The sequence below is a fragment of the Phalacrocorax carbo genome, chromosome 11 (assembly GCF_963921805.1).
Source record: "Phalacrocorax carbo chromosome 11, bPhaCar2.1, whole genome shotgun sequence".
Classification (NCBI taxonomy): domain Eukaryota; kingdom Metazoa; phylum Chordata; class Aves; order Suliformes; family Phalacrocoracidae; genus Phalacrocorax; species Phalacrocorax carbo.
In genome coordinates, this window is record NC_087523.1 from 23,870,277 (window position 1) to 23,896,010 (window position 25,734).

General features: G+C 56.9%; 2 protein-coding genes across 5 annotated transcripts in view; both read right to left on the reverse strand.

Annotated features, from left to right (window-relative positions):
- Window positions 1-452: 452 nt before the first annotated feature.
- On the reverse strand, window positions 453-24,739 carry ARHGAP36 (Rho GTPase activating protein 36). Of its 2 annotated transcripts, XM_064463503.1 has the most exons (13): window positions 21,819-24,739; window positions 20,345-21,708; window positions 18,110-19,636; window positions 16,217-16,373; window positions 12,592-12,654; window positions 11,045-11,301; window positions 9,766-9,961; window positions 9,219-9,274; window positions 8,578-8,728; window positions 6,632-6,780; window positions 5,797-5,967; window positions 3,989-4,086; window positions 453-2,995 (listed from the first exon to the last, which is right to left on the reverse strand). In XM_064463503.1, exons 4-13 carry the CDS (start codon window positions 16,329-16,331, stop codon window positions 2,857-2,859), a joined length of 1,395 nt encoding a protein of 464 aa, XP_064319573.1. In that variant the 5' UTR covers window positions 16,332-16,373; window positions 18,110-19,636; window positions 20,345-21,708; window positions 21,819-24,739; the 3' UTR covers window positions 453-2,856. The 2 variants fall into 2 exon arrangements, with proteins under 2 accessions (XP_064319573.1, XP_064319574.1); XM_064463504.1 differs by lacking the exon at window positions 18,110-19,636.
- Window positions 24,740-24,895: 156 nt separating this feature from the next.
- The window catches only part of ENOX2 (ecto-NOX disulfide-thiol exchanger 2), a 54,113-nt gene continuing 53,274 nt past the window's right edge, over window positions 24,896-25,734 (reverse strand). For all 3 annotated transcript variants that reach the window (XM_064463501.1, XM_064463500.1, XM_064463499.1), the window contains one exon: window positions 24,896-25,250. In XM_064463501.1, the coding sequence (XP_064319571.1) occupies window positions 25,119-25,250 (132 nt within the window). In that variant the 3' untranslated portion in view covers window positions 24,896-25,118. The remainder of the gene's footprint in view (window positions 25,251-25,734) is intronic.

The following is a 25,734-nucleotide window of genomic DNA, read 5'->3' on the forward strand; positions in this document are numbered from 1 at the left end:
CACGGCCGCCAAGTCACCCCCAGTGGTGTGAGCACCGCCTGGGGCTTCCAGGAGGAGCCGGGCTGTGAGGACCCGAACCGCCAACGCTCAGTCTGCAGAGGCGCTCCCACCCTACGCCGAAGCCCCCGGGCCGTCCGTCGGCAGCAGCAGCCCCAGCCCCGCTCCGACTGCCCGGCCACCACGCGCCGTCAGAACCCGCATCTCAGGCCAGACTCTGACCCGCACCCCCCGGCCCCAGGGCTGAGCTGGTGCCCCGGCCCCGGCCAGCACCCGCCGCTCCCCGACGCGGGAGCATCCCGCCAGCCCGAAGCCCCCGGCCACATTTCCCCGTACCTCCCATCCTTGGACCGGCTCTGGATGCGAAGTGCTGACGGAGCTTCGGTCCTCCTTTGAACATCCCCATCCCTCCTTGCCCTCCCTGAGCCGCGGTTCTGCCAAACACTCCAGCCCGGTTTTCTTTTCAAAAGCACTTTTTTTTTATTTTTCAGCCACTTTTGGAGGGGAAGTGCTGTCAAGCCCTTCAGCTTCTACCCAACGTGCCAGTGTAAACAGAAACATTTTAAACCACAACAAGAAATAAAAAAGCAGCTCTGCCCGCACGTCAGCGTACGGCAGCTGTGGCGAGGAGCTCGTAGCAATGGGCCAGGAACGTCTACGGAGATAAATTTCAATCAGGTCTCTGCAAAGGTTGAGTCTGGGGGAGTTTCAGAGTCATACAGGAAACCAGACAATTAAATCCATCGTGGAACAGCGATTTCTGTCACGTGAGAAACTCTGCTGTCTAAATACAACCCAGGATGACAGACAGATGGAGACCAATGGAGCAACAAAAGGAAGCAACTGCAAAGCTAAACTCTCCGTGCCCTGAGTTTTTTGCCAGACATTTTTGCCACAATTCACAGAGAATAAGCAACTCTCTAATCACCAGAGTGTATTTCTTGGCTTCTCCAGAACAAAAGCGACGGATTTGCAGCTGATTTCAGGCGGTCCAAACAAGAGGAGCTGCGACACCAGATCCATCTGCCCCCAACACTAAAAAACCCTGGCATAGCTCATTCCTGTCTTCTTTCCGCCCCGCTGCTCTCCAGCACTACCCGCCTTCCTCCCCTACTTGTCTGCCCTAGTTTTCTACACCAGCACTCTTCTGGGCACCAGTTCTCCCCCCATGACGTCCCCCACCAGCTCCCCACCTGCCTGCCCTCTTCTCGGCACTCTTCAACTGCATTTCCTTGGAGGTAAGAGCCAAACTGTGAACGTGCCAATTGGCATTTCAAGCCAAGGGATTATAAAATACACGACCTCTTTTGCTGTCTCTTCGTCTTTGACTTCCCCTTCCACGCACACTGACTTTTCGCCCTCCGTCGCGCTGGCTGCGGCTCCGCGTGCTGGACCGGCCCGCCCGAAGCTGAGCTTTCTCCAGAGCATCCCTCCCTGCACCACTCTTTCACCCAGGGGCAACCCAGGCCACGGCGGCTACTGGGTAAGGGGCCGCCAGCCCACGTCCGGCAGAGTAAATGGAAAGAAAACAACAGAAAATATTTGCTGATAACTTTCATTCTGCCATCCCAGCTAGCAATGCACGTCTGCACATAACTGGCAGTGACTTCCAGTGCCTGAGCAGGAGGAACAAGCCAAACCAGGCATTTCTCAGCCAAAGATCATGAAAAGACACCATAATCCGTCAAATACATTAGAAGATCTACTTAGTAATTATTAACTCTAGGAAAATTGAAGTTTATAACCCTCAGAGTATATTGTTCCCTCCTGCTACACCAGCCGTACATTTTGGGGTTGATACAGCGGTTTCTGTCTATAAAATGAGCAGTTTGAAGCCTGGGTTCAGAGAAGAAAGCTGTGATTCATTCTGAGCCCGGCAGGCCAGGTGTCTTTGCTTTGCAAGGATGGTGAGGTTGCCTTAGCTCCACGGGCGTTCCTGTAGCTCCAAGAGAGCTTTCTCTCGGCACACGCCTGCGATACAACTACTCACGGTAAACGGGATCCCAAAGCACCAGCTGCACCAAGTTGAAGCCCATTCCCCATCCTCACCGCCCCGCTAACAGTCCCCATCCACTTGTGCCTCCCAGTCTGTGCCGGGGGTCTCAGCCCCAGGGCGCTGCTCCCCGCCGGCCCCACCAGAGCCCAGCGAACGCCTGGAGGCACACCGCATGGGGTCTATTTTGGACAGAGTCCCGTCCACCGAGCACGGCACGAGGTGTCAGACACCTCCCTGCTGCTCCGCAGCCCGCACCAGTTCGCTGCCCCAGTGCACGGGGCTGGTGGTCATTCGGAGGGGAGAGGTCGTCCTCGCCGGGCAGGGATGCCACGAAGCCAGTCCCCGCCTGTGCTGCCACGCAGCGTGCTGCGAACCCGGAGCCGTGAGCTCACGCACGGCCCTGGGGGCAGAAGTCTCACGCCCCGATCTCCTGCGAAGCCGCGGACCGCGGAGGCAGCGCTGCGCGGAGGGCACTGCAGCCCTTGCGCCCTGCGGGCGGGCTGCAGCACGCGCCAGCGGCTCCCCGGCTCGCTCCCCGCGCACGCTCCCCTGGGCGCAGCGCTGCCTACGCAACCGCGGGCGCGCAGCCGCTGCACGAGCACGCGGGCTTCTTGGTTGCCATCTGGCCCCAAGCCCCCGCGCGGAAGGCTTCTGCCGGCAGCCTGCAGCGCCTCTCCTGCTGTGGGTCTGCCTACAGCGGAACGACGCGCCGTGCCTCCTGGCAGCAAAGATGCTCCCGCAGGGGCTCACGCTCCCTTCACCTCTTCGCTCCTCCAAAGTGGGGCAGAAGACTTAGTTTTGCTGGGGAAAGGTGGCCCAGTTTCACCTACAGAAGGCAGTGCGGAGGGCCTGGCCCAGGCTTGCTAGATGCTGACGTGCAGGTTTAGGAACGAGATGCTGCTGTACAGCTCGGACGAGAGCGAGCCGCTCTCCAGGATGCTGGTCCGACCCGGCCGCGGGGACGGCGCGTGCTCCTCTGTTGAATCCTCACTCTCTGCGCTCCTAGGAAAGCAACAAAACAGAGAGAGGTGCTGTTTGCAAAGTGCTTCTGTTGCCAGCTTACGTCCGAACGGCCTCCAGCAGCGACCCCGAAGGTTTGCCATCTCTTTGGACAGTCCCAAAAGGAACGTGAAGACAGACAAGGAGCCGTAGCAGAGAAGGCTCCTGAGGTCTGTGCTCCAGGAAACCACGTCGCACAGTGCAGCCCGTGTCTGCTGAAGGAATCGCCAGCCCCACAAGGAGACCAAAGGCTGCCGAGCCCACCCTGCTACAGACCACAGGGGAGCGAAATACCCCTGTGTTACGTGCCATGATCGTGGGGCCAGATCACGGGGCACAAGGCCCTTTCACCCCACCTTCTTTAATCACAGGGAAGGGCATGTGCTCAAACTCTGAGCCTCTATGGCTCTATCCTATCCTGCAGCCAGAAAGCCAGAAAGCAGATGCACAGACATAGCTGGCAGCCGCATGCACACACACAGGCGCACACGGATGCACGCGGGACAGGCAAAAAAAAATGCAGAGACATGCAAATAATGCCAAGGGTGAAGAAAATTTGGAGGAGGCTAGCGATGGAGCTGAAAACGGAGCAGGCATCAGCGTGTGATCCCGAGAGGCTGGAGCAGCGGAGGGCTCTGGGGGTGCGGGAGGACACGGGCTGTGTAGGTGCGCACAAAGAAAGGAGGGGAGTTCTGGTGCGGGGCAGGTGTGGGGAAAGGAGAGAGCATGGCACAGGCTGGGGAGGGAAAAAGGAGAATAGGGAGCTTCAAGGGACAGAAAAAGCTGGGATGCTTCAGCTAAGTGTTAGCACGGAAAGTGAAGAGTTTTAGCTGGGGAGTTCACGACAAAGTGGTGGAAGGAAGAGGAAAGATGGGCAGGAAGATCAGCAGGATTTGCCCGTCACTTGCCAGCCGCGTGGCGAGTGCTGCCGCAGGAGGCTTTGCCCCCCGTGCAGCGAGGTGCCCTCCAGCAGCACCGCGCCTCGCGGGGACTTACGGCACGGCGTTGAACTTCCTGCGCAGAAGGTAGTCGATGACATCGGGGTCTGTCTGAAATAGCCTCCGTAGGATGTTGTGTTGCATTTCTGGAGAGACCTGGGCGGGACACACAGACACACTCGCTCGTGGCATCTCCTCCTCTCTGGAGGAAGACGAGCCGAGGCAGCCAAGGAGAGCAAAAGGACTCCAGGTCAATAGTGCTCACAGACCCACTGTGTTGGTGTCGTGTCCCACACAGCTCCCGGGGGTCTGAGCAGGATCTCAGCCCCTGCTTTCCTCGCACTAACCCCCGACCTTTGGTTCCCTGGAGACCTGACAATTGCTACCAGGCTTTTGGGGGACCTGAATCGTCACATTCCCATAGTCCCATAGGAAAGGGATTACACTGGTCCTTCTCGGGAATTTCCCAGGCCCTCTCCTAAAGCCAGGGCCAGGAGCACCGCTCAGCGTATGCTCCTGCCGATCCAGGGAGTTTCTGCCAGTGTCCCAAAAGAGCTGCACAGCCTCCACGGGGTTGTCCCTGCGGAGAGCAGCTATGTGACTGCCTGGCACCCCCCTACATCGCATCCCTTGGGGACTGCTTCAGAGCGCCCAAGTCCGCACGAAGCACCCGTGGGCGCTCGGAACGGCACCTCGCTGCGTACCCGCAGGGCTCTCCTGCTCAACCACCATACTCACCTCCAAGCCTGCACTGAGCAACCCCGCCTCGCCACACATTGCACCGCTCTCATCCTTCTCCACCAGCACCTCCCACAGCGGTAAAGAGAAGCACGGAGCCTGGAGCGGCATCCCCAGCCTGTCGTGCTTCCCTGGCACCTGTGCTGCACCAGGGCAGAGCGGAGAATGCCACGGTGAAGGCTTGAAGTCCACCTGGGCAACCCTGCAGAGCAGGATCCAGCCAGGAGAAGATGCAAGAGGCTCCTAGTGCTGCCTCCAGGTGCCCCGTGGGAGGGTGGAGGAGGATGGAGCCAGGCTCTTCCTAGAGGTGCCCCGGCACAGACCGAGGCGCAGCAGGGATGAGCTGCAGCAGGGCACTTCTGACAAGGAGAAGATTCTTCCCCTGCGGGTGGTGCAGCCCTGGGACAGGACCCAGAGAGGTCAGAGCTCGCTGTCCCTGGACACAGACCTGATCTAGCTTTGAAGCGCGCCCTGATCTGGCTGGTCTGGACGCCCCAGAGGTCTCTTCCCATACGAACCTTTATGTGACTCTAAAAGACACTTCTGGGAACCCCAGGTCGATGCATCCTCTAGGACAGGTTGGGCACTCCCTGCCTCACACTGATGGTCCAAATCATCCGCTGAAGAGCAGATCTGAAGTGATGCCATCCTCCACTGCCCTCACCAGCTCTCCCCACTGTTACAGCCTCCCCACATCTGCCTGAAGCTGTGGCACCTCTACCCCAACCCACCGCTTCCAGCTCCTTCCCTCTTCTAGGGTCTCCCATTTTTTCCTCCTCTTTCCCCCCTCACTGGGACTTTAGGGGAGAAACAGTACGGAGGTGCCACTCCTGCCGTTGCTGTTGGCCAGTTGCTTCCCGCCCCAAATGCGCTCGGCCAGACGTCACCGGGCTGGAAAGTGACAGAGAAGACGGGACCTGTTCATGGCATGACCCTCAGCTCTGCCTTTACGATGCCACTAACAACCCACCCCGAATTAATATTTACACTTGCCCCGAGGAATGATTCACATTTTCACAAGCCGCTGCTAAGCGGGGCTGTGAATACATCCTTCCTCCTGCTGCCGTTAGAAGAGTTCAGAGGGGAAGGAACGGCCTAGAGAAGCTGCCCGGAGAAAGCCTCACCTACCATGAACAAGGTCTGGTGGTGCTCTATCAGCCTCTGGAGCACCAGTATGATGGCAGCGCTGTCTTCAAAATTCATGGCACCAGCGTCTTTCTCCCCAGGCTTCTCCTTCTGAAGGATGTTGGGACCAAAGATGGTGGCCAAGTTTGAAACTGTCATTTTATTCCCAGGAATCTAGCAAGCAAGCGCAAAAGGAAACTGCAGGTTACAGAGGCACCGGCATGAGATGTCCCAGGACAGCCTCACCGCCCCCAGGATGGGAACACGAGCCGCTGAGTGAGGCCAGGGCTTGATCCAGTCTGGTCCTCCCTGAGCCGGTGGCAGGGCCAGCGTGAAGGGTTTGTGGTGCTGGAGCACGTGCTCATCCCCTCCTTCCATCAGGCCCTCCACCCCCATCTACCTCTCTTTCACAACGCCTACCAGAAGGTAACAACCAATATTTCTCTATGATCTTACAATACGGGGCAAAACCAGTCTCTCTGAATCACAGAGAGACTTAGAGCTTGGATTGTCCAGAGAAACCAAAATCAACCTCAATGCACGATGAAAAGTCCTTCATGAAAGTCGGAGGTGGAAAACCAGAATTAGTCCACAAGAAACGCCCCCCGCGCTGCCTACGGACACACAGCCAGGGCTCCCTGGGGTTCCTGCAACCCAGAAAACCACTTCGCTGGGCTGAGAGCAGCCCAGACCTGCCACGGGCAGGGGGAGTTACCAACGCTTCGGTTTAGCCAAAGGATTCACCCAGGCTTGCTTGCAAGAAGCTCTGCTTGGTTTTAACCAACGAAGCTTGAGCAACCCCTTCCTCACGCCGTCGACCCGCTGGGGCCAGCCTTACCTCCTGGCCGTCGGGGCCCCAGGAGCTCTCGGCGTGCCGGGCCACCTCGCCGAGGAACCGCAGGAGCCGGTGCAGCGTGTCGCTGTGGCAGGGGGGCAGCAGGAAGAGCAGCAGCTGGAGGGTGGCCAGCTGTGCCGGGCCCTCCATGGCTAGGCAGAGAGCAGCCCGTTAATTAGCGCGGTTCCCAGCCCGCCAGGCACTTCCAGCTTCATTTACTTCATTTACACCCGCGGTAACGAGCTCCGGAGGGGGCCAGACTGGTGTCTTACCCCTCACCCCATCCACGCAGGGATAAGCGCTCTGGGAAACCCCAGCAGGAGCTGCGACGTGATTGCATTTGGTATTGTACAGCCCCCTAGTCAACGACTGTCCTAGACCAGAGGGTTTATAATCCAATTATTTAAAAAAAAAGCCCAGGCTGCAGCAGCTGCGCGTGGCGGTGCCGGGCACCACACCGCTAATCCCTCCGCTGCCGAGCAAAGGGGGGGTTCACGCGCACACCGGGGCCGTTCGGCCTTTTTATTAACAGTGTCCGCAAGGGGAAAGGAAGTCTCCTCGCCGCAGAGAGAGATGCTGAGCTGGCAAGGGAGGACAGGGGGGCAGCAAGCACTGAGCCAGCCAAGGCTAGAGAGGGCGCCTGAAAAAAGAAAAGGAGGGTGTGATGCGAGAGGGACGTTCAAGGCTCTGTGTGATGGGTGACAGGGGAGGGAGGAGCGGCGGATGGGGACCGCGTGGTCCCGTACCCCGCTCTGCCGCTGGCGGCGAGGGGAGGCTCCTTAGATCTTATACTGGGAGAACCGGCAAGTTCTTCTCGTTCAGGTGTGAGTGTCACAAGGCCAGCGTGAGCTGAAGATCCACTCCGATCACACGCCCCAGCCGCGACAAGAAAACAGGCAACGACAGCGGCCTTTCTGTATATGGGTCTTACAAAACACCGAAGGAGCTGGGAGCTCAAATTATTGTCGATTTGCAAAATAGCTGATGTGGAAGCTCATATCAAACCTAATGCAGATTCCACCTCTAGGACTCTCAGTAAAAGACACCAAAGTGAAGACAGCACAGCCACTTCCAGCTGGGAGGCAGTACTGGCCTGCTTTTCACCTGGGAGGCCAGCTTCTGTTTCTCCCCTTTGACCCAGGTCTCTCCTGCCCCTGCAGAGATGCAGGTCCATTGCACAGCTAGAGAAGACGGGCGCTGCAGCCTGCCTTCCACCTCCACCTGCTCCCCGTAAGGTTTTCCTGCTCCCCCTAAGGAGACCAGATGCTGAGACGTGCCCCAGCGTCAGGATATATTTATCCCCAAGAAACTCAGTGCTCCATGCCCACAGCTAGATGACACACCTGTAGCCCCATGCCTTCGCTCTGGGGTGATTCCAGCAGGGACAGGTTGCTTTACTCGCCTGCTATACAGTGCACGTGTGCTGTGTGCTCCAGTAGCTGAGCTGGAGGGCAGGAGATTGCCTCGTACGTCCCCCAGGTCCCTGTACACCTCCGCTCCCCCCAGCACAGGCCCTCCCTTGCTCCCCGCCATGGCACAGCCTCATTGCAAGCCCACCGGTGTGCAGCTGCTCGTTTTTGATGTGGAAGCAGGGATTCGGGGACTTGGTATTGGAGAATCAAATCTGAGGAGAGAAGGATGGCAAAAGGGAAGCAAAGAGATGGTGAAGGAGGCCAAGAAAGAGTGATGCCGGAAGCAGTAGAGGCTGCCTAAAACCTCAGTCACCCAGAATGCGGTGGGTTGGGGGACCTGGGCAGAGGGTTCGCAAAGACACCCTTACGGGCCGCGCCAACTGCTGGGCTGAGCTCCCGCGCAGCGCGCTGGCTCGTGCTGGGACCCGCTGCTGCGCCAGCCCGCTGCACAGGAAGAAAACTCCCTTTTTTCCCTTACAAAAGCAGAGGCGGTGGGTGGACTGCGCAGAGCGGGAACAAGGCACCCCAGGTACTCACAGGCGGTGCCGAGGAAGGCTGCATAGAGCTCCCTGGGAATCAGTGAGTCCGGCATGTCCCGAAGAAACTCTTTGAGCAGAGCAGCCACATCGTGAACGCTTTGATGCTCATCCAGGAAAACATCCAGTCCTCGGTCAAACTCTTCCCTCAGCTTAAAGATGGAAGAGAATAAAAGCAACAGTCAGTTCTTCCTCTTTATGAGAGTCATGCTGACAGGAACTGCGCCCATACCGAGCTACTGCAATGGCAGGACAGGAGGGCTGGCTGCTCCCAGCGTCCCCCGGACGCAGGCACCCCCGGAGAAGGCACGCGGAGCCCAGGAGCCTGCTGCTGCCCACAGGACGGCCCGCAGGACCACAAGCAGCTGCCGGCTGGTGACGGGAGCCTGGGGGAGGTTCTGAAGTGCCAGCCAGGGGAGGGAGGCTCATCTGTCAAAGGCAGCTTGGAGGGACAAAGCCTGCTCTCCATGGCTGGGAGAAGGCCCCAGCAGCAGGTTACAAGCTGTGTGTGATCCAGCACGTGCCTGTGATATTTTAGACACCTCCACATCAACATCTGCTTTATTCCTTCCCCACCCGTGCAGGCGTCTGTCCTCTGGATGCAGTACTGCTACTGAGGATGCAGTAAATGTCTCACTTTACCTGCTGAACTCTTTTCTTGGAGCTCCCAACCCGGAAGATGCCCACCGTTCGGAGACCTGGGAGATGGGCAGGTTAGTGCTCTGCATTTCCACAGCCCCCTGCCACCCCACCTGGTCCTTGGAGCACCTCAACCCCATGGAAGTGGTTCTCTTGCACTGCATGCGAGGCAGTGCATCCTTCCTTAAAAAGAAGGGTTTTGGAGCCATAAGATTTTCCGGGGTTGACTGCCTGTGGGTCAGGGAGGAGAGCTCACCTGTACAGCCACTCTGAGCTAGACGCTGGATTTGCAGGGGGAGTCAAGGCCAGAGCGCACCAGGGGATGGGTCACTGATATCACAGTGACGTTCACTTCTCAGCCAGATGCTACGCCCAGCCCAGAGGACTCTCCCCGGGCAGCTTTTTGGGAGCATGCCCTGCCCCGGGAGTCAGCTGCCTCCTCCCGTCTTGGGGAACGGCCGGGCCAGACTGCCCCAGCCCACCAGATATGATGGGTTTTACCAACCTACTGTGGGAGCTGCCATTTGCCCGGAGAGACGTGCGTGTTTACCGTGTGTTTCAATGTGTTTGCAACATCTGTCCACAATCCGCGGGACCTGCTGGGTGATGGGGTTGAGGCTCAACATCTTTTTCTTGCCCAGGCTTCTCCGTGCATCCAGCTCGTGGGGGTGTGACAACTGCAGTGCCTCCAGCAGCCTGGAAGTGTTGTCGCTCAGGTCGGTGATGCAGTCCACGGACATTGCCCCCTGAGATGGAGCAGAGGTGATTCACAGGGTGGCAGGAACTACCCCACAAGATCCCAGTACACCGTCATCGCTGTGACCTCGGAAGTTTGTGGGAAAGGGAGGCATCGCCTCCAAAGGAACACAGAGGTCTACAGAGCCCATCTGGGGTTGCAAGAGAACCGCAGAGAGGCCTTTCATCTCCCATGCACTCGTTTATGTGCACTGCTCCTAGCGAGAGGTGTTTCTAAACACAGCCTTCTACTGGGGCAGACCCTAGACCGCACACAGGCATGGGGGAAGGGGAAACATCCCCGCGTCTTTCACCTTTGACCGTGCAATATACTGGCTTTAGTCACCTGTATTGGAGCTGCTTTACACCAGGGGTTACAGGCACTTAACAAGAGGCAGGCGTGGGTCTCTACTCCAGAGAGATGAGGCAAACCAAACCCAGCCTCACACCCACCTCCCCTTGCAGGAATCAGGACTAAAGCCAAGGCGGTGGCCAAGGCTGACCGGCCACACCATCTTCCCTGCCCTTTGATGCGAGGGTAGTCAATACCGAAAGCAGACCCGCTCGGCGGCACAGCCGATGCCCCCACGGCAGCGAGGGGCCTCTCCCTGCCGCGTGGCCAGGGAGCCAGCACGACCGGCCACCGATGGCCACAACTTCTGGTGGGAACTTCGCAAGCGTGAGGCTCGGTCTCCAACCGCGACATTGCCAAAAAGGAGACGCTCCTTCATGAAGTCATGTCTGCTCACAGTGCTGCTCAGCAAGATGCGATCAATGGAGGAGCAGAGAAATCCCCACTGCTAATGATGAATCTCCTCCTACCCCTACGGACCCCTATGGGCCTGGCCATGTCCTTCTGGTAACCTTGGCTCCGTAAGAGCTGAGCTAGTAAAGCCTGTCCCACCCCTCACAGCCCATCTCTTGGGAGAAGTAGGGGCATCCCATTTCCCTGGGGGCAGACCGGGACCGACCCAGCCTGCAGCACGAATAACTCGCATCAAGAAAAGACCCTGGGAAACCGTACGTATTGCTGAAGTCAGAGCCTCCCCCAGCCTGCCGCACCATCACAGCGCAGCCCGTGTTTGCAGTCGTACCCTTCGCTGGCTCCAGGAGCTGTTGCAGACGAAAGCTGGGGAAAGCGGCTCCTCCGGGAAGACCCAGCAGAGTCCCCGCCCGAAGGTCCTGCTCATCGGGCACCTCTTCTGCCTCTGAGCCCGAAATCTTGTCACTGTCGCTTCCACCTCCAGGCAGAGCCGGCGGCTCTTCTTCACTGCCTCCTGCAGCTGCTTGTAGGCGCGGTCGTTGGCGATGACTTGGAAGAGCGGGATCCCGAAAGTCTGAGGAGAGCAGTCTGGGGAAGAACATGGGAGAAACGGAAAAGCATCACTAGCAGGAAAATCAAGAGGGAGCTGCACTAGCACAGCCCAGCTGCCGGGGGCACACGTGCCCACCTGGATAAAATAATTAACCAACAGAAGGGACTACCAGGGTACTGTAAAGGAAACCGCCAGCAGGAGAGTGAAGAGGACAACGTGTAAAACCGTTGACAAGGAGACCTGTAGCTTGAACCCAGGACGGCACTCCCGTAACTATCAGAGCCGTCGCATGCCCTGTCCCCTCCTGCTCCTGCTCCTCCTCCAGCTCCCCAGGCGCCAGGAAGGCCTGGGCTGGGTGGGAAGAGCATCCCCAATGGCCCTCGGCAAACCCAAAGGGGAGCTGCTGCTCCAGGAAAGCCCCGGGGCATTGCGTGGTGGGAGCCAGGGTGCCGGGCAGTCAGGGAGCTGAGCCGGGAGGGCGCAGCGTGGGAGCTGGAGGAAGAGGAAGGAGACGCAAGGGTGCTGGGAAGAAGGCAGGAAAACTGGCCTCCATCAACGTGCTTGTTGCAGCCTGTCCCAGCTTTTTCTTCCTGAACTTTCCTTCCTTTTATTGGTTACAGCCTCATGAAGATGCCATAGCGTCTATGGAGACTTCATAAATCACCAGAAGTATCTGATAGAAAAGATTCTTACCAAATGATGAACTCCAGTTTTCCACAGGGTTTGTGTCAGCTATGTCTGTTCAAGAGTACCTGTCCTGGTATTAGTGGCATTTTCCCCAAATAACCCTCCCCCTCCACAGCGCCTTGCAGATGCAGGGAGAGCTCTCCTTACTTCCAGCCTCCACACCGCCCTGGGCCAAGGGGCTTGGCAACCGGAGTCCCAGGCACAAACCCATTTTGTAAAATATCAGGCTGCAGCTCAATAATTTCCCTGAGCGGGCTTTGTACTGGTGTGAAGAAAATTAAGAAGTGCTCGTTCCCAGCTGGCTGTGCTCCGCACTCCGGCTGCCCCAGGTTTGTGGCTGACGTCCTTCCAGGGACAGTGAAACAGAACTCGCAGCAGCGAGACCCGGGGTAGAATGGGCAGATAGAAATATCCGTATGTGTGCATCCTTACAAAAGCCGTTCGCGCGCGCACACGTACGCGGCCCTTCCAGGCTCGCTCACGCTTGTGCACGTTACACCCGCCTCTGGAGAACAGCAAAACAACACGGGACAAAGCACCTCGCCGAATTCGGGCACCCCCCAGCTCAGCCCCATCAAAAATCACCAACTCCGTTTGAGAGCAGGGACCAAACCCTGGGTAAAAGGGAGGCTGCTCACCTTTCTTCTCCTTCGAAAAGCTCTCCAGTTTCTGGCGGATAGATTTACTGCCTTTAGGTCCAACTACGAGGAGAAGAGAAAGCAAAGGTTCTGCATCATTAGGCTGTTTTAGCACAGTCTCCCCTTACAGACGTTGGCCTCTCGGCACCCTCGCGGGCAGAGCACGGCTGCGGGCACCTCCCGCGGGCAGAGGGAGGCCGGGGGCCGTGGCCCAGAGACGATGCGTGAGGCCGCGTGGGGTGGCACGGTGGGCATCAACCGGGGGGGGAAACAGCCCCGGAGATGGGCCGCCATCCTCCCCAGGTGGAGGAAGGCACCCCTCCACACCCAGGCACCTGGGCTGGGGTCGTCCCATGGCACCAAACCAGAGCCGTGGGTTAAAGACAGCCCAGCTGCGGGATTCGCCCCACGCGGCTCAGACCGCAGCCCTACAAACCTCCCTCCATCAGGGCTTACTGATGCCTTACTCTCCAGGCGTGTAATCCTGCAACGCACAAAACTGCAGGTGAGAGCCTGTGAGCCGTCAGGCAGCCAGCAAACGAACTGCTGCCACGAAGCAGAGTCAAAATGAGCCGCAGCTGGTCTTTCTGGCGGCATCCTCGCTTGCCGTGCCCCGCCAGAGGAAACGCCTGATGCTGCAGGAGCTACCAAGTGTGGTCTGTGCTTGGGGCGTGCGGGGAGCCTGTGCTGAGTGGCCAAGACCAGCCGCCAGCAAACGATTCTCACACACGAAAAAGCAGCGGAAAAAGCCTTAGCTGTCCAAAGGCTGTAGCTTAAAACTGTTCTGGCCACCTTTAAATTCTGCGTCCATGACTCTGGATTAATGATGATGTCCTAGCAATTACTTAATGGCTCAGAAAACGACCCTAACTTGTCCTCAGAGGTCTGGTCTCAACACTGGAAAAAGGAATACAGCCCCAGAAAAAGTTTTGTGGCAGTTCTACAGAGCATAGACGAAGTTAGACAAAACACATACCACCAGAAACCCCGTACCGGTCCCAGAGAGGCAAGCCCCGCTCCTAAGCACTCCCCACGCTGCACACCCAGGGACAGCAGTCAGCAGCAAGCAACTGAAAGCTCGCTCACTGCCCGCCCTAAATCCTTCCAGGACACATCACCCTGTTCTGGCTTGTGCTCCTTATTCCTGAGGAATTCTCTTCCTAGAAGCATCTTATTTAATTGTTTGGGTTATTCTGTAAGATTTAGAAGAAAGCTATGAGAGTGGGTATGAGCAACATACGCATCAAAGAGCAGCCTACATTAGCTGTTCTGCAGCACCATATGGGTCGTTTCAAATGACCAGACGGCAGGAAGATGAACAACAACCTGGAGACAAAACCCACGCAGCTAAGGAGACGAAAGGCCAGCAGATCTCCCCTGTTTCAGCACAGAGGCAGGCGGGGTGACAACGTGCTGAGGCTGAGCGTCAGCGTAACTCTCCACTCTTAAAGCTGTGCAGGTGGTCTTCGGGGAAGCAAACCACGAGGCAGCGGATGGTAAAGAAACCACCAGGATCCCCCTGCCCAGAAAGCCTGAGCCGGTACCTCGATGACTGAGTAATGCCTGTCACCCACTACCAACCCAGGAGATGAGGACAACTCTTCACTGAGACGCGTTACGGCAAGCCCGACGCTGTGCATCCTTCAAAGCTTTCATCTTTTGCAGTCATCTCCTGCTCGAACCGCAGACTCGGCCAAAGTGAGACGTCGTGCCCGTGACGTGTTTGCTCTGTAGCCCAGAGCGTCGCCTGAAGGAGGGCGTTTGCTGTAAGGTCCGGGGTGCTGCAGAGGTTTGTTGGGATTGAGCGAGGTAAGGACTCTGGGAAGGAAAACTGCAGCCCAGAGGGTATCGAAGCTGAAGGTTGCCCCAAAGGATGGTTCACGAGGGGACGCACACCCCGTGATCCTCCTCATCTAAGTATCTGGGATTATGAGGATTACAAGAGGTGCCGAACACCTTTTCCTTGAGGAAAATAACAACTGCGCGATGGCTGTTTATTAAGGAAGGCAGGAATTTCACGTGGGTAGCTGTTGGGGAGCACGTACAGACGGGGGGGTGGGCCCAAATGGAGGCCATGCAGCCCACACGTAGGCATTTCCAAACATCACAAACTTCCTTTTAAAATGCTGGGATAGGAAAACGATGTTGCAAGCGCAGTAGTTTCATAGCTAATCCTCAGCGTCTTACATTGACTCCCAGCCAACTAACCGCGAAAAATGCAATTAGCGGGTAGAAATCTAAAGGGTACAAAGACGGACAAAAGGAAGGAGGGATTCCCCGACAGCAGCTGCTTCCTTTGAAAACCAGGTGAGCACGAGAGCGATGGCCAAAATACACGCAAGGACGAGACCAGGACGCTGCAGACCCCTGCGCTTACCCCGCAGCAAGAGAGGAGCCCAGCGGACAAAATGCAACACTTAACAGGAAGGAAGGAAAAACTTCTGTGGGTTTTTTGCACTGCGCTGTTCCCTAGAGAAGCTACTGCTGCGGGGTATCACTGAAACTGGGATCACAACAGCTCAAAATAAGAAAGAAAAGGAGCCAGGATGTTTGTGGTTGGAGTCGCCCAGGGACTTAGAGGCAGTCTGTGGCGGCTGATGCTGTAGCCCTGGGGCAACTTGGAGTTCTGGGAATGAGAGGGGGCTTTCTCTCTTTTATTCTTCTTGAAGCCATTTCGCTGCATGAAATCTTCCAAGCATTAACTAAGAGAGGAAACCAAACTTGGACGTCACCCCGAGTAAGTACTTGCTGTCCAGTACGAGGTTGAGCATCAGGAAACGCTCCCTCCCTGGGAGAGGTCCCCAGAGGTGTGCGAGGCTCCATCCTTGGGAGGTCCCAGCCCCAGCTGCCCCAGGTTGGTGCTGGCGACAGCCCTGCTGCGAGCAGGTGGTGGGGCTGGAGACCCCCGAGCTCCCTGAGCCCCCGCACTGCTGGTACCACGCGACCCGAGGGCTGGTGAGCTGTAGGCATCTCCTGCCCTACTGGGATGCCAAAATCCAGCCCAGGGCAGAGGAGGCATTTCAAGGTGGTCTGTCCACTCCTGAGTAACGGGTACATTTGGGATCCCCAACTCACTGCGCTTGCCTGTTAGATGTGTAGATGAGGGGGGACGCAGGCAGCTGTGGGAACCCAGACAACGCCTGTATGTCTACGTAGGCCAAGACAGAGGAGCTCAGTCCCTGTAGAGCTTCTATACTTATTTGCTCATTAATGCTATAGCATGCCGTCTAGCCTTGCATAACCCCCACCCCAGCAGCAGGGCTCTGTGCCGGACATTAATCCAAAAAGCAAAGCCTGTCCCATCCCAACGGCATTAAGATAGTCCCAGTGGAAGACCTTGCCAAGTCATTTTGCAGCTGGTTTGGATTAGGGGGATCAAATGCAGACAACAGGCAAGGTCATATTCTCACACTCTTATGGACACACAAGCCCTCCTCAAAAGGCTGATTACCCCTGCGAGGCTCAGACCAAAGCAGGAAACAAAGAATAAAAGGGGCCAATATGTGTCATAAATGTCTTTCCATAACCATCACCCTGTGTTAGGAAGTGCAGGTGTGGGGTGAGTAGCAATAACGGCTCAGACCTCTGCCCTCCCTCAGAGGAGCCCTCCTCTCCCATCCCCTACCTTTAGCCAGGCTGAGGTCTCCAACGAGCAGCTTCTCCTGCAGCTGGTAGAGAGCAATCTCTTGCAGAGTGGCTCTTTCCAGCTCCGAAAGGCTGTGCAGGTGCAGGGGCTGCATTTTGGTGCTTTATCCTGGCAGAAGAGCTGAGATAAAGGTCCTCTGAAAAACATATATATATATATATATATATATAAATAAGAGAGTCAGGAGCACATCGCAGAGATGGCTGTTTAGGAGAGAAGCTGCTGAAAATGCCGCAGGGTGTCTTTGCCAGTGCCGGAGAGGTGCAGGACTTGGCTCTCTTTCACCCCTCCGAAGCACCAGCTGATCTGTAGGCGTCCCCGCCACACCATCTCGCTTTGACCTTCCAAACAAAGGCCTTGGGGGCATCAGGGAGCACGTGAGGGACCTCAGCCCTGGCTCCCAAGACCCCGCAGGCTCCCTGAGGCACCTCCGTGCTTGGCAGAGAGCTCCCTGCCCAGCTCTAGTGCCATCTGTTTTCACATGAAGCCCAACACCATCAGGCTCACGTACACGAGACCGGGCACATCCTGGCTAGCCAGAGCAGGCACTGTGGTCCTGGTGCTGGGACTTGGCCATTCTTCACCATGGGAATATTGTTCCTGGCTGGCATCAGCCTCCAGACCACGCTCCATGTGAGCAAAGTCAGGGTGGAGGCAAGTCCGGCCACCTCCTTACCAAGCCTAGAAGGCACAACGTGCTCCAAAGCGCCCCAAAAGTGCGTGTGAAGGAAACCGCAGTAAGCAGCGCTTCGCCCTGCTTGGCCCGACACCTTATCTAAGATGCTTCACTTTGCACCTGGGAGCTGCTCCGCAACAACAAACACATGGAGCCAGGGGCTCCATCGCAGCGCATCCTCACGTTGCGCCCACAGACCTAACCCTCAGCCGCAGGAACTGGCGGCTACGTTGGGATCAACGCCGGAGACATTCACACCTGGACTTTCTTCATGCTCCTGCCCCCCCAGAAGTGGCACCCAACAAAAACCTCCTCCTGGCTGCTGTGGCAGCCTGAGCCCGTCCCAGCCCCCTCCAGACACCCGCCTTACTTCCCCCCCGCCTCCAACAAACTCCACCAAGTCAGGGGTCCTGAACCTTTTGGCGTGACGTTAGCAGGTCCCAGCGCCCATCCTCATACAAATCAGCTGAACGCTGCTCCCGGCCAGCCCCCGGTGGCAGCTCGTCCCGAGCAAAACCATCGGCTCTGGGTGGAAAGGGCTCGGGATGAGATCCCAGCCTCAGCCCGGTCTTTGGAGGGTGCTGCGCAGATGCACCCCCCTCCTCTCCTTCACCCACATCCCGCCGCGTGCTGGATGCCAAGGTAACAAGGAGTAACCAAGGAGCTCCTGAGAGAGCCCCGAACGGCTCTGACTCAGGCTGGTTTATGGGGCTGTTCAGTGTCGGGATGCTGGGGCTGGACGGATGCTTCCTATGGCAGAACGGAGGGTGTAGCCGTTTCCCTCCAGGGCGGGTGAAGAGAAGAGCTTTGGGGTTTTGGTTTTTTTAGTCCTGTAAACCTTCTAAAACCTGAGAAGCAGCGCACATCCCACTAAATAAGACGTACACTATTCACAAGCTCTTCCCCCCTACCTTTTTCCCCCATTTTAAACTGATTTATTCTTAATTTAATACTTAACACCAAGCTTCATCTCTTGTAAATCAGACACTTCCAGCACCGACCAGCGCTGCCGAACCCTCGCCAATGCCTTTATCCCCAGCACAGGCTGGGCTGCAGCCCACAGCCCCACGCAGGTCACGGCCAAACGCCCCATCCCCTCTCCCGCATCTTTGGCGAGCTCTCCCTGTCGTTTGCAGCCTCCTGGAGAGGCCGTGCCGGGACCCGCGCCGGCTCCCGGCCCCTCGCCCCGCACTAACCTGGGTGCCCGCTCCGGCGCCGAGGGGCTGCGGCCGCTCCTCCTGCCCCCAGCCCGCCGCAGCCTGCGCCCCGCGACGCCCCCCCGGCACCCGGCGAGCCCCGCCACGGTCCAAAGAGCAAAAAGCAGCAGTATATGAAAAAGAGGAGCAAGGTTATGGGCGTGCGCACAGAAAAGATGTGGTCAGAGTACAGGCTCTGAAAGGAGCGCTCCCAAGGAGGGCTTTAAGGCAACAGTGAAAAATAAATGCCTGGAAATCGCCTAGAGCCGGTGATAAGGGTGAGAACACCCCGGAGTGCGACAAGGCAGCCCACGCAGGCTCTTGTATCAGCCTCAGCACAGCACTGACTGCCCACCTCTGTCTTTCGGCCAGGTTTTCAATTTCTAAAGATATTTAGAAAGTTACAGAAATTAAAAAAAAAAAAAAAAAAAAAAGAGTTGTTATGAACTCCCCAGAAGGGCCCACCAAAAAAGGAATTCAGCTAACGGCAAAGATATTCTTGAAACATTGGGCATTTATTACAAAAACCACGTGCCTCAGCACGGACGTGGTGCCAGACGTGGGATGCAGCATAGCCTGGCACAGCTCAACACCTCGGGACGACTAAAACCGGGGTACCCAGGTGCCCACGACTGTCTCGCACACTGGACTCGGGGGTAAATCACCCAGGAGGGGCTGGTGCAACCCTGCTTGCCTGGCAGCTAATCCTGCAGGCAGCCAGGCGTAGCACTGACCCCCCCGGGGTTTGGAGCTCGGGGGGACGCGCCAGCGAAGGGGCCAGAGAGTCACAATACCCACTTAGATTTTAGGCGAGGCACAGCCCACGGAGGCATTCATGTCTGGCGTGAAAAGGGGCTTCTTCATTATTAAATTATTAAACAACTTCAGAAGCTTTTCTTTAGGCTCTGCAGCTCGCTTTGGCCGCCCCTCAGCTTTCTGCCCCTCCACGCGCTCCCTCCCGAGCCAGGCTCCGCCATCAGCCCCGAACGCAATACAGGGCTTTTTATAACTTTCAACCTGCAGGAAAAAAAATTCTACAGAAGGAAGAAGCGGCCCTTCAGGACCATATTTCATTTACTGTCTCAGCGGTGCCGAATGCAGGAGGTCGGTCTTAAACTAAAATAACTAACTGGTCCTACGAAGCTTTGCAAGCAGAGATCCTGGGCCAGGAGCGCCCCGGGACAGCCTGGGTGGGGAAGGGCACAGGTAAAACGCTGGTTTAGAGAGGCAGGAACGCCTCCACTCGCCAGCGACACCTCACGCGTTTCTGCCAGACCAGAAAGGAGGGACGAGCAGACGCGGTGCCTGAGCAGGACCCTCCCAGCAGGATGGGCGCAGCTCCGCTGCCAGCCGATGCTGCCGATGGACAGACAAGCCCCTGGGACAGACACACCGAAGGAAATCACCCTTCTGCAGGCGAAGCTCACAGCTCTGGGCAGAGCCCACGTTCACAGCCCCTGCCTGAGCGGGAGGGATGGTCAGAGCGGAGCCACGGAGGATGCGGCTGCTTTGGGGCGAGGAGGAAACCTGCTTAGGAGAGGAGGGAGAACAGAGGGAAAGCAGGGAGAAGCCAGGGCAAGCTGCTGCTTACCTGGCCCTGCTGTAAGCGCTACGAGAACAGCCCTACAAAACGCCACCGTTGTTAGCTTTCGCATCAACTCGTGCTTCAGCTGTCGACCCTGAAAAACCTGGCCTCATTTCCCACAAGAAGCATGTGTTTATGCTCGTGGGAGCAAGCTGGGTGGGGACCACCACCCACAGCTCCAGACCCCCTGCCGGGAGCACGGCGGCGCGGCGGGCGTCCCTGCCCCGAGACGGGCGATGCCCTGCAGAGCCCCAGGCGGCAGCGGGGCGGGCAGAGCGCGGGCAGAGCGCGGGCAGGGCTCGCTCCAGCCTGGGCAGGCACCAGTGCTCCCCACGAGGAGGAAAGCGCCCATACGCAGCGGGGGCAAAAGCAAATCCAAAAGTAGCGCAAACCCTCCTTCGGAGGGGGATGCCGTAGAAGGAATCTGCTCAAAGACAGAAATAAAATGCCTTTTTCTGGGAGCGTTAACATGGCACTTCCTCTCTGCAATGACTTTCCCCGCTTATTTTTAGGACTAGGGCTTATTTAAGGAAATCTCATGAGGAAGGTTCAGCTCAGCCACCCCTTCTATTCCCAAGGAGCTGCAGTTGCTCCCCTTTTCAGCAGCAAAGCCGCCCTCTTCCCAGACAGAACGAAGGGCTGGCATTTACCTTCCTCGTGTTCTCTCGCAGCACAGCCAGCGGCAGCCTGGGCTCCCTTCTCTTCCCTCAAGAGGATGGTTTTCAAGCAGCTTCTCCACCGTGTCTCGCGCAGCCCTGTAGGGCGGCTGGGAGAACCTTCCCTGCCTGCTGGCGGGAGGAGAAGCGGAGAAGTGACGGAGAGGAGACGCTGCAGCCGAACACGGCCGAGGGGAGGAGAGGGGTGATGAGAACATGAGTTTTCTGCCAAAAGAAATGAGAGCCAGAAACACTGTGTGGAGAGAGAGGGCAAGGTTAGATGGAAGGAAGAGCGCTTCCCACGCATGACAGTGCTCGTGCCTTGGCAGGGGATCGATCATTGCTCAATCTACCCTCCGTCCCCATGCTTGTCCCACAGTCTTACCTGGCAGTAACTAGGACACCTCCCGAAGCATCAGCTCTTCTGGCAGATGGAACCTGAACGGGGAATCTGCTGCCTGGGTGCTGGTCGATGGGGGCCAGGGGATGGTTCTCACCTCGCCTCAGCACGCAGACCTCTCAACCGCTCCATCGCAGCTTCTTTACACTGACCAGACCTTCAGCGCGGTCGGGCATGGGCAGGCTGGGCCAGGCACGTGGCGGCCCTCCGCACCCACGATGGGTCTGGGGGGGGCCGCAGGGGCGCCCTGCAAAGCTCTGGCGTTGAAGACCTGGCGGCATAGGTGGACACCCAGCATCTTGTATGGCGTGCTGGGTTACAGACCAAACAGAGCCCTGCAAATCTACAGCAACCCGCGAGACATCTGTTAACACCCAAAACTGGCATCTCCTGGCACGTTAACACGCCCAGAGCACCTCGGGGAGCGCAGCTGAGCTCCTGGTCCGCGACACGGTGATGCCCGGGGTGCAACAGCGCATTCCCTGGGCAGAGCCACACTGCCCCGGCTCTGCCCAGCCCCGCTGCAGCCTTGGCCACAGCTGGGGGAGAAGCTGAGCTGAGGACGTGGTGCAGAGCCCTGTTGGTTTCGGACCCGGCTCTGCCGCTGCCTGCTGCCCGAGGGATCTCTGCCTCCCCTGAGCCAGCGGGCGCCGGTTGCCCCCACCCGACCTGCTTCCTTCCCCGCAGCAGCTGCGTTTGGAGACCACAGCCAGGCTTGCAGCTTCCTCCGACATGCGCAGCCATTGCACGGGAACCCCCTTTGCAGGCTGTGGCACCTTTGTGGGGGCTGCCCAGGCCCCGTTTTCTCCGTGCCTCGCCTCACTGCCCGTCTTTGTCACCGAGTATAAACTGGTGCTGCCGAGCTGCGCTAGACATCCACGTCAAACACTGCCATAATTAGAAAACTCCATCTGCTCTGAAGAAGGAAGGAGGAGGTCGTGGACCTTAAATTCATCGCCTATTGAGTAAAACATCAGAAGAGGCTGGAGAGGAAGCAGGGAGCGTTTCGTAGCTGTTTGCTGCAGAGCCCTTGCTGCCATGGTATTTGTGAACGTTCTAGAAACTTACTACAAGGACAGCAAAGTCCCACGTGGGCAGGGGACCTGGGGTGGAGCACCTCCTTTTCTCTAGCAGGCAACACAAGCTAGGTGAGAAAACAAAGCAGCAGGGCCAAGATTTGCCCATTAAAAAAAAAAAAGTTTATTCCTTAAAAATACAACGTCCACCCGCAGTGACACAACTATTTAGAACATTTCTTTGGAAGAGTTGTCATCTGCTTCCAGCGGAGCAAGCCTCAGTGTCAGGAGCAAGGGGGGCAGGCAGCCCGGTGCCAACAGGGAGGTTCCTTTCACCCGTTCCCACTGCCTGCACCCCAGCGAGCTGCTCCTGCTCCGGGAGGCGCCCGCTCCCCGGGCTCCCTCTGGAGCCAGAGGGGGTTTGGTACCTGCAGCGGCGCCTCACTTCCATCCTCGCTGTCCAGGGAGCCCATCTGCAGAACCGATTTCTCCTGGTGGCAAAGAGCACACAAGGTTTCAGGGAAACCTCAGTCCCGCTGGAAGGGCCTTGGTAAAGAAAGCCTGGAGGGGGAAAGAAGCAGGACCCAGGACTCATCTGGCCCTTCCTTGCTTTCCCAGCACAGAGCCATCGCTCCGCAGGTCCCAGCTCCACTCCCTCCCGCCGCCCCGCAGAACAACCTGCCTGGCCCACCGTGAAACCGCACCAGAGCCTCCGCCGCACCCCAGAGGGCTCCCCCCAGCCACACCAGCTCCCCCAGGATGGGTCTCTGGCCGGCCAAGACGGTCTGTCCAAATCACAGCTCCCACCCCACGCGACTGGAGCTACGAGTCCTTCTGCTGCATTAGCTCCCACGTTTTAGGTTAAATCCAGCGGATCTCTGGCTGCAGAGCCAACGACGTGCCTTTCCTGACTCCAGTTTCTAAAGTTTCTTTCCTCGTTTTCCTAGGGAGAGGTCCCTGCTGTACAGACCCTGTCCTCTCTCCACCTGGCTGAACGCGGTGACCGACGGGATGGGGGCAGCGGCGACAGGTTCCTGCCCGGCCCAGCAGGCGCGTCTCCCCCGTGCCCACCCCGCCTTCCCGGCTGCCCTTGCACCATAGGTACGAGGCTCTGCAAGCGGAACCGAACAGTAACGAGGACGGTTCACGTCGCTTGGAGGTGTTGCTGAGGTTAAGTTGGTCTGTGCCTGGCCTCAGAAATGCCTCCAAAAAGAAAAAACAATGGGTCATTGTCATGCGAGACTCTCTCCCGAGGGGAACAGGAGGCCCAATATGCAGACTGGACCCACTTATCAGGGAGGTCTCCTGCCTCCCCAGGGCCCGGGTTAAAGATGTGAAGAGAAAGCTTCCGACCCTGGTACGGCCCTCAGATTACTGTCCATTATGGATTTTTCAGGTAGGCAGTGATGAAGCTGCAAGAACAAGTCCAAGGGCAATCAAGAGAGACTTCAGGACCTTGGGACGGCTGGTTAAGGGAGCAGCAGTGATCTCCTCCACCCTTCCCATTGCAGGGAATGATGAGGGGAGAAACAGGAAGACCCAGCAGATCAATACCTGGCTCCGAGCCTGGTGTCAGCAGCAGAATTCTGGGTTTTTTGATCATGGGTCAGTCTACACAACACCAGGCCTGCTGGCAACAGTCGGGGTACACCTGTCTCAAAGGGGGAAAAGCATCGTTGCACAGGAGTTAGCAGGACTCATTGAAAGAGCTTTAAACTAGGTTTGAAAGGGGAAAGGGATAAAACCAGGCTCGCTAGAGATAAGCCTGGGGGTGGCACGCCAACATATGAGGGACGGCGCGCTAGCAGGGTCCTTCCGTCTGCCCCACGCTGTGCTGAGTACACTGGAGTGCATTTGAAATGCCCCCGTACTGATCTGCGCAGCACCGCAGCCATCTCCGTGGGGGCAGGGGATGGAGACCCACACGGCAGCAAAGACGCAAAGGTTGTCGATGTGTTAGAAGCCACGGCAGTGCCTGAGGACGGTCGCATGGGAATCAGGGCTTCTCCCTGAAAAAAAAGGTGGCAGGGTCAATAGCCCAACTGAAGTGCACCTGCAGCAACGCACGCAGCACGGGCAACAAGGAGGAGCTGAAGCCGTTGTGCAGCTGGAGAACTACGAAAGAGTTGCAGTCACGGAAACCCGGTGGGCTGACTCAGTGCTGCAGAGGATGGCTATAAACCCTTCCGAAGGGACAGGCAAGGAAGGAGGCGGTGGGGTGGCTCTGTGCATCAGGGGGTGTTTTGACCACCTAGAGCTTGGCAATGCGGCTGGCGGCCGGTCACGAGCGGGTTCCCCAGGGCTCAGTGTTGGGGCCGGTTCTGCCTAATACCTTTATCAACGATCTGGATGAGGGGATGGAGCGTGCCCTCAGTGAGTTTGCAGGTGACACCGAGCTGGGCGGCAGCAGGAAGGCTCTGCAGACAGATCTGGGCAGGCTGCATCGATGGCCCGAGGCATTTTACCCCACATCTTACTAACCTTCCGCAGAGGGGTGGGGAGGAGCCTGGCATTTACTGAGAACAAGAGGAACAGCCTTTGGGAAGATCTGGGAGGAGAAAAGTCTGTGCTGCTTGTAGCACTTCCAGAAGCTCAGGCTCTGAAGCAGGTGGGTAAAGAAATTTGGTGGTATGCCATAACTAAAACAGAGGCCTGATGTAGGCTCTCTGCTCTGCCCAGATCAACAGAAAATTAAAATACCCTTCCCATGTAAAAAAATTATTTACAGACTGAGTCTGCAATGCAGAGACCACCAGTGGCACTGCCAGAATCACACGCGGCTCCTAGCGACGCTGCCTTCATCTTGGCTTAACCACTAAACCATTAGTAGAGAAAATAGCACGAAAAAGAACCAATTGTTTGGCTTAGAGAACTCTGAGCCATCTAAATCTTCTGTTTAAACATACCTCAGTTTTTAATCATAGAAATGTCTTTAAAAAACACCTTTTTTTCCCCTTTTGGTGGTTCTAGCAACCAGAAAACGTCTCTTTGTTGTTGCTTTGGAGGACAGTCTACGGCTGTTCCTACCGGTAAAAACAAGGTACAGGATGAGAGATTTGGGCACACAAAACACATACAACATTGGCAAAACATACAGTCAACACGCTGTGCTTAAAAATATCAGACATGAGCTTTTTCCACAAAATATATTGAACAGCACTTGCCTGTTAACAAATAACTGATCAAAGAAGCTACAGAACTTGAAGTTTCTTCCAGTGCTGCTCTGGACTTACACATTATACCACCCGAGTCCGTGACATGGGCAAGATAATCATCAAGAACAGAGGTAAGAGGCGTCCCAGGTTTTCTTGGCGTATATATCCTGCTGTTGTTTTCAGCATTAAGTCAAAGCTCAAGTCATTTTCAATCCATCAAAGCCACAAAACTTCCACCTTTTCTCCAGGCTGGCCCCAACCCCACTCAGCTCCTGCCTGAACGTGTTCTGGAGTCGAGTCATGAGAACTTCCACTTCCGCGGTGCAAATCTGCGAAGACAGAAGGAAAATGTCACCAGAAATGAAGACGCTTTTGGTTACAGAAGCCCTGTAACGACTGGCGGTATTCAAACTCAAACACGTTTAATTGCTAAAGCACACCTAGGCTTTCCCTAGTCGTCCTGTCCAAACACTTGTGGCGATCATCTTGGGAGGGTGAGGGTTGTGCTACCGTCACCCTGGGGCGAGATGGCTGCAGATGTGACAAACGCTAGAAATAAGGCTAAAAGGATCGTCCTAATTTTTTCCACTGTGAAAGGCAAGAAAATGAATTAAAAACTTGCCAGCATTTAAGTAACTGAAGAGTAAGTGCTTTTACCGCCGCTTCAGGAACAGCACTCTCAGTTACTGGGCACAGAAATCAGGGACATGGGGAATTCATGCTCACATTCTGAACAGTCACCAGCATTCACCTACAGTGCAGCTACGTGTCCCCCACAGCACAGGAGCTGCTCAAACAGAGCTAAGATACAAG

What these genes read in the sequence shown, in the direction of transcription:
- ARHGAP36 (XM_064463504.1), bottom strand. Translation starts at nt 16,331, where the DNA reads ATGCAGCCCCTGCACCTGCACAGCCTTTCGGAGCTGGAAAGAGCCACT. An exon ending in CCAAGAAAAGAGTTCAGCAG is followed by an intron (nt 8,729 to 9,218) that starts GTAAAGTGAGAC and finishes TCCATCTTTAAG; the next exon opens with CTGAGGGAAGAGTTTGACCG. An exon ending in GGGGCCCCGACGGCCAGGAG is followed by an intron (nt 5,968 to 6,631) that starts GTAAGGCTGGCC and finishes CTTGCTTGCTAG; the next exon opens with ATTCCTGGGAATAAAATGAC.